The sequence below is a fragment of the Dendroctonus ponderosae genome, unplaced genomic scaffold (genome assembly GCF_020466585.1).
Source record: "Dendroctonus ponderosae isolate FM_Combo_2020 unplaced genomic scaffold, Dpon_F_20191213v2 Dpon_F_20191213_4, whole genome shotgun sequence".
Taxonomy (NCBI): Eukaryota; Metazoa; Arthropoda; class Insecta; order Coleoptera; family Curculionidae; genus Dendroctonus; species Dendroctonus ponderosae.
In genome coordinates, this window is record NW_026018611.1 from 14,228,696 (window position 1) to 14,236,633 (window position 7,938).

General features: G+C 35.7%; 1 protein-coding gene across 1 annotated transcript in view; it reads right to left on the minus strand.

The window, feature by feature from the left end:
- Positions 1-496: 496 nt before the first annotated feature.
- Positions 497-7,938, minus strand: part of LOC125504178 (Meckel syndrome type 1 protein-like) — a 21,508-nt gene continuing 14,066 nt past the window's right edge. Inside the window, exons 4-9 of the mRNA XM_048665769.1 lie at positions 6,510-6,771; positions 4,798-4,970; positions 4,406-4,631; positions 3,919-4,222; positions 2,714-2,952; positions 497-780 (exon numbers count right to left, since the gene is read on the minus strand). Of these exons, the coding sequence (XP_048521726.1) occupies positions 523-780; positions 2,714-2,952; positions 3,919-4,222; positions 4,406-4,631; positions 4,798-4,970; positions 6,510-6,771 (1,462 nt within the window). The 3' untranslated portion in view covers positions 497-522. The remainder of the gene's footprint in view (positions 781-2,713; positions 2,953-3,918; positions 4,223-4,405; positions 4,632-4,797; positions 4,971-6,509; positions 6,772-7,938) is intronic.

The window sequence follows — 7,938 nt, forward strand, 5'->3', positions numbered from 1 at the left end:
CATCTCTTAAGAGACAGAATGAATAACAGCGACATAAAGAAAGAACTGGGGTAGAGGATGTGGTCAGGGAAATAACAACATCAAAATGGAATTAAGGAGACACATTGCAAGAGAGACGGACTACAGATCGACCAACAAGATCTTTGAATGAAGGCCGAGACATGAAGCCTAACTCACAATAGAAACTTTTCAGAACGGCAGATTCCTCTATTGGTTTGGACATATGGGTGGATGCTTATGAGGGTGGCGGTTTTGTGAGAAATATAAGCGTGGCCCTCAATATTTTTTCACGTACGCGTAGATGGTTTTCCTTATGTTAATGTCTCGCATGTAAGATTGTGGCGAATCTGGGGTCAGTCGGTTTTTTCAAAAACCAAATAAATGTATTTTCTACGTCAAACTATTCTGAAAATAATAGACTAGGGAACAGGGATTCGACCAATAGGAACACATTGTATTTTGCAAGGGGCTGAATACAGTAATGCTTAACAGTAAGTCTGAAAAAAAATCTGCATATTTATTTTAGTCAATTACAATATCTGCCACATGTTTGCGAGCATCCAGCATTTCCTTTCTAGCTTTTTTAAATTCTTGAATTACTTGTTCTACACTTTTTAACAGCGCCGAAGAACCCAGTCGCTCGAGCATTGTTTTTGAACTCTTATCAATGCTCCCTCGGCGTTCTTCCAAAAATTCTTGAGATTGATGCAGTACATTAATCTTAATATTTAGTTCGCCCGTGCAAATCGTTTCTGTTCCGTATTTGTTAATTGTGTTTTCCTAAAAACAGTAAAATTTGCAAAAAAATGGACAGAAAAAAAATAAGTATGTAAGGTACACAAGGTAAATAGAATTGGCGTTATTTTCCTGGAGGTGTAGTCTGGGAATCTTTAGAGAGTACAGAAAAATAAAGGAGAATATAATTGTCGCAAGGAGAACTGGAATATTCGCAAAAACAAGTTGTTTTATGTGTAAATCAACAAAATTAAAACAGGTGAAATTGAGAACTATTCAATGTTTCAAATTTGACTTTTTAAATTGAGTTCCCCATGCTTATACCTGAAGTTTTTGCACACGAAATAAACTTAGTATTAAGAGCAATATGAGAAGTAATGCTGGAGGATAGAATGCAGTACCACAGTCTACGAGGGGAACTTGAGGCGCAGCACATAGTGAGGTGGCTGAGAGCAAGAAGCTATGCTGGGAGGAACATGTCGCTAAAATGCACACGGACGGAATAGCCAGGTGGGCATGAACAAAAAAACTCCACACGTCCCGAGCACCTGGGAGACCGCCAAGAAGCTGGCAAGAGACCTTGACGTCCGGATCACAGGAGGTATAAGAAAAAGCAGAAATAAACTTGTGATTAGAAAGAGCAGCAAGAAGTGAACAAATGTAGATGATGCTGACAAATAAAAAAAAACATAAACAAACATTTAAAACAAGCCGATACAGGTATTCTTGAAGATCTACATAGAAACATTGTGGAGTCAATCAACGGGGCTCAAAAGAAGCACTGCTTAAAACAAGCAGAAAATGAACAAAAGCTTCATAAATATTAAAAATTTTATGAAACACAGACGAAAATGACTAAGAAAAAAAAACGCAACAAAAAGATGAGCTAAGTCGACCGAATAAAGATATAGCCGCAAGAACTAACATCAGAAACCTCAACAATCAATTGGGGCCTTATAGAGTTTTAAACATAATAAAAGTATGACGGAGCTACGTAATAAATTAAGTAGGGGAAAAGCTGAAATAACTAAACTGAAGAATGATAGAGGGCAAACAACAAGTAACAGAGAAGAAATATTAAAGATTGTCGCGGACTTTTACACCAAGCTCTATAGAAACCAGAGTCAAGCAGGAACATCTGAAAATATTCCAACATAATAAATCAAGGATCGGAAGAGATGCCAGCGGTAACAGAAAATGAGGTCTTCCAGTCGTTGTCAGAAAGAACACCTGAGCACCTGGCGAGAACGGTGTTGTTGTAGAAACCATCAAACTGGGCATCAAACTGGAAATTTCCTGTTAAAGGTTATGTACAAATGATCAATATAAATCAAATAAAATACAATTAAGTTTTGAAATCATAGAAATGTTCGAAGTTCTGCTCGTTTTACTCCAAACATGTTTTGTCCCAATCACTTTACCGTGCACTCTTGGCAGCAGCCTGGGTTCACATTTTGAACAGCTTCTCGTATTCGGTTAATTAACTCCTGCTCAATTTGTGCCGGTGTTCGGAAGATCAGAGATTTAATGTGTTCTAGTGTCCTGTGAATGGTGAACACTGGGTGTCTTCGCAAAGATTTTTTATTCCTCCAGCCGCCGGGCAAACAAACAAAAAAAACACACATGTGACAGATGTGACAAATCGGGAAGAGAAAAGCTGATTGTGAAGGGGCCGAGACCAGAGAGGACTGAGTTGGGGGGCGATGCAGAAAGAGTTCAGCAGGCAGATTGAACAGAGATTAGAACCGACGGACAGGCTAAAAGATCTGGAGTTAAATGATCTGACAGGAAACATCGTCGAAAGTATCAGAATATCGAAAATGTAAAAAAAAAATTTGTACTCTCCAAATAAGCCCTAATAACCCTATAAAATGCCACAATGGTAAAATAAGGAAATTCAGATGTCAACGGTAAAATGTTAAGTAGATTCTTATGATCTGGAAAAGTTGAATTTCGCGCTTCATTCATCCAGTCCTACCTGATAACCATTAGGAATACCAATCCACGAAACGTCATCGTAGTTTTGGTAATCTCCAATAAAATATCTTCTCATTTCGCTAATGGGGTTTTTCGTAAAACGGAAGCACTTTAAGTTGTGTGTTAACGTTCTGGAAGAATATATTGGGATCTGTAGATAACACAACCCTTCAGTTCTGTATCGATTCCAAGAACCTTTCGATATAATTTCGAAGTATACATAGGGAAGTTGGGAGTATTCTGAAACAAACAAAAACACAGTAGTTTTAGAAATAAATCACCTAAAGAACAAAATTAACCGAGATTTTATCAACACTGTCGATCCGCGAGTCGTGGTATCTGCCAATATTAATGCAGATGTTTTACGGTCAAGTAATAAATTCATTTCTCATCTGTTTATTGAACAAATTGTCTAATACTAAAAAAAACTCATTATTTAGCGACCCTTCAAGAACGAGAAATGAGAAGAAGAATCTTCCAAGTAACATCGGGTTACTTAGTTTTTGAACGTCATTTTCATATAGCATATTGCCGAGATAATTACGTCTATATGACGTGACGAAATGGGTCATTTTGACGGTGTGGAACTCAAAAAGCTCCACACTGATAATAGCATAATAAACGATAGAAAGGAGGGTTACAGGAGACTACAGTGCGCAAGACACGTTAAAATAATGCCGGACCATAGAATGGTAAACTATGATGTTAAAACTATTGTGGGAGGAGGTTTCAGAGGGAAAACGTCCATTGGGTCGGCCCTGCCTCAGATGGAGAAATAATATTACAAAAGACCTAAAAGCCATGAACATCGAAGATGACCCTAATCGGATGCTTGATAGGGAAGGATGGAGACGTGTGGTTGAGCAGTCGGTAATAATCCACCCAGCGTTGTGAAGCCACAAATGATGATGATGATGATGATGATGACATTTGCTTCGTCAATGGTCTGGTTGTTCATAATGTTATTGCAATTTGAAACTGGTGAAATTGGATGCAACCCTGATTATGGAAAAATACTTTTTTGCTTCAAGTTTGATCTTTGGTTGCATGTAGTTGGAAGCAAGCGAATGTTTAAATTAATTAATATTTTAATTTTTCTTTTCTTTTTTTATTTGATAGTTGATAACTTGAATGGAAGCTGAACGATTAGATTAAATTAAACCAAATACATACATAATAACATAAATAATCTTAAACCCAAATTACCATTAGATTGTCCTAAATTTGTTAAATTATATTCCAAAAGTATCTCCATGTTATGGCCGAAATGTACTAATCCATTTTCATCTGCTGCCCTGCAGAGATGCGTTCTGCCCTTCATATGATCTAAGTCAGAACTGAACCATCCTTGGGGAAGCTTAATCTGATATTGAACAAAAATATCTGAGTACTCAAAACCTTTTGCAGAGCATATTTCCATGAAGACGAAAACGTATAACTTATTTCTTGGTGGCAGCTTGAAGGGTCCTGGGAATAACTTTTCCTTCTTGAGAGCTTCAAAATCATTGATCTTAAAAAATAAAAATTGAAACAATGACAATACGTATTTTTACTTCGACTTTAACCATGCAAGTTAACAAAAATCACGTTTGTTTTTCAAATATAAAAGATAGGGCCGAGGTAGTAACCCTTGCTTCGTCTTCCTTGAAACGCTAATAGCACATAACATGAATAACTACTAGCCAATACTCACTTTCTTAATTAAAGTTTTCTCGTTAACTTCAATCGACTCTGGAACATTGTTTGAACAATGCTCAATAAGATAGTTGAAGATTCGCTCCTTTTCGGTATGTATTTTTAAAACATAACGTTGTGTGTTTGTAATATCTGGGCTTATTCGTAAAATTTTCGACTGCTTATTATATCCCACTGTACACAGCAGTTTTTCATTTTTTAACCACGTTCCTTCGAAATTTTGTCTAAAATCGTTCTGTATTAATGTTGGATGGTTAACAAAGTGGATTTTTTCTGTCGCCATAATACACAAAGTAGAATCTTCAAAGCTTACTTTTAAAACAGGTGAAGAAATTATATGTATATTAAAAAAAAAAATGGTATCGTGAAATTTTAAATTAATACGCTTACCCAAAGTCCGCCATTATGTACATGTTTTCAAACGTATTTCGGACCAACGGGTTTTCAATAGATTTTATGACGCTCGTATTATAGTCATAAGCATCTTTTCCGTCTGAAATGTTTGAACGACCTACTGCTAAATTATTCAACCTTTCTTCTAGATAAGCAGTATTACCCATAATCTAGACAAATTAAAGCAATTTACAGAATATAAATAAAATTATATACCGGGTGTCCAAGGTAAGGATGCATTGCATGGGGATCTCCGAAACCGTAAGATACGAATTCGGTTAAATAAGGAAAAAGTTGCCCAAGCAGGAGGCCATAATGCCATATACAAGGCGTTTTCAAAAAAGGAATATTTCTTTAAATTTTTGAGTAATTTAGAAGAAAGTGGTTTTTGGAATTTCCGTTCTTTTTAATTTTTGAAGTTATTTCAAATAATCAAAAATAAAAAAAAATGCTTTCCCACGGCACCAACCTCAGGCACCCCCATGACCGGTTTCGAGCATATTAGCTCTCATTAGCACTCTCCACAGGGAGTTTCCGGAGGACACGGAAATATTTTGGAAATGTGTTCTGTAGGTCAAAATAAGATAAATGATAAACGGCTCTAAAGTTAAAAAAGTAAACAACAAAATTAAATTAATTTAGAATATTTCAGAAAATACTCCCATTAAGCTTCAGCCCGCTTTTTAATCTTCCGTGTTGTTCGTTGAATTGCTCGGATATTGTTTTCTAAGAGATGATATTTGTAGCATTGAAAATTCGATTGCGGAATCCTTCCGTTCTTGTTTCGTATACTGATGATTCCATCCACCTCCAGAGGCAGTAATCCAGTGGATTTAATTCTGGCGATCTTGGTGGCCAAGCATGAAGTCCTTCTCTGCCAACCGAACGATCACGAAAACGATTGTCTAAGAAATTATGCGCAGCCGGCGATTAACATGAGGAGGGGCTCCGTCTCACTCAAAGTGCTCAAAGTACATTAGGGGTCGAACAATTGGAGAAACATCGAACATCATCTAACATGTTACAATCAACATCACCATACGTTAATACTGAATCGATGTTGAAAGTTTCGTTCAAACGGGGCTTGAGGATTTTTATCGAACAACCGATGTTCACTGTGATAGTTATTGATTCCAACGCGGGTAAACTAAGCTTCATCGGAGTCGCGATCACCTTTTTGAAGTCTTTGAATTGGTTGAACGTCGAAAGGCTTTAAATCGTTTTACCTAGGTGTCTTCTAAACGGCCATATGCGATGACTAACACCTGGCTTTACTTCAGTCATATCCAGAACATTCTCTTCAATTTCGACATTTAAACCCGCTTCTCGTTCAGTCCAGGCGCAGTCAATCCTGGTGCTTGGAAAAGTTCAAGTTTCTTGAATACTTGCAAAACCTTTTTGAAAAACTTCGATTAAAAAACGACGTCGATGTTACATTAGGTATTAGGATTAAATTAGTTATTGGCAAACAATAAAGTACAAACAAATGTCGAAAAAGAAAAACACATTGGTTTCAGAAACGGTTAAGAATCGGATTACATCATATGGGTTGTTTTGTTTAATTCTGACCTCCTGAACATATTGGCGGAATGTTTCCCTTTCCTCTCAAAACACCCTGTATATTGCATATCGCTTCAATAAGAATTTCTCAAAATGCCAGTATACCTAACTAATAACTTCATTAAGAAAAGTTTTATGATTATATTTACCTCATGGTCTACATAGAACTCATCACCAGTGCAATACGAAAATAATAAATAGTCGTCTTCTTCCGAAAAATCCTCACTGATGAGTTTGTGATATTCTTTTTCACGTTCTGTAAAACAGTTTCGTTCATCGCTGTAATATTCCTTCTGCTCCTTGCTGAAGACCTTTTCTTGCCAACCAAAGACTTTTTCTAAGTACAGAGTCTCCGGTTTTTCTGCTTGGCATGAATTGTCCTCTTTAATTTTAATCCTGCCAACAGTTTTTATTTTTGAAATTTAGTTTAACAACTTCGTAAAGTTCGTAAACTGTAATTGATTTGGTTTTCTATCGAACTAGGTTTAAATGGAACTAAACGAAAATCAATGTATCAATCAATCAATCAACTCAATGATCAGTAAATAAATTAAATCTCTCAACGTCTACAACTTATTTACTTTACGACTGCCGAATTATAACAATGAAAAAGAAAACGGTGAAATAAATGACAATAGTCAAATTATTACGAAAGATAACATAACTATTACTACTAATTATTTCACTTAGATAGTTAAATTTATATACTTTTAAAGCACACACATACACGCATACATACATCGTATAAAATATTCCAACGACGTTAAGACAAAAAAAAACAAGACTTAGAGCATACCCTCCCAGGATAAAAGTAAGGCGATGATATTTCAAAAAGTAAGCAATATAATTCCAAAGGGATATTTTCTAGGTGAAAGAGAGGTAATTCTTTTGAAGGAAACCGGAAAAATGTAACATGTAGATCAAAATTGTACATCAAATGAGACGTTATGTATTCTAATCGTAAAGCATTTTTGAAGAGTTCTAAACTTATAACTTTTTACTTCTTATGGAAAGGGATTCGAGGAACTTTGTTTTGTCTTTATCGTTTCTTACATATTAACATTGCAAGTTTTCAAATTGTCATTCTGTAACAGGATGTTAAGAAATAAATTTGACTAATTTCAAGGCATGATTCTGCATGCAAACTTTATGTCCGCAAATGTTTCGTTTTCCGAGAAATGGGGTGAAAAGAAGAAAAGTTAAATTAAAATAGATTAAAGCCTTAAAAATTAATTAATAAAATTTGTTGTATTTAAAATAATTTATATTCGACTGAAATATTTCATATCTGCAGTAATATGCTTTCGGAGAGGTATTTTATATTATATCACTACATCTCTTGTGTCTTATTGGTCGCAGATGTGCTCTCAACTGCCCGAATTTCCTCACACATGTTGTGACTGAATCGAATTTTCAATTTTCTACCCAACGATTCCAATGTCATATCATGGTTGTCATGAACCATGCCATCATGGTTGTCATGGAGGTCATGAAACCCCCTGTACTGGGTTGATGTCGACTAATGATAATTTATCTAGTTTCATAGACAACCAAAAACTGAATTTCTACGACATAACC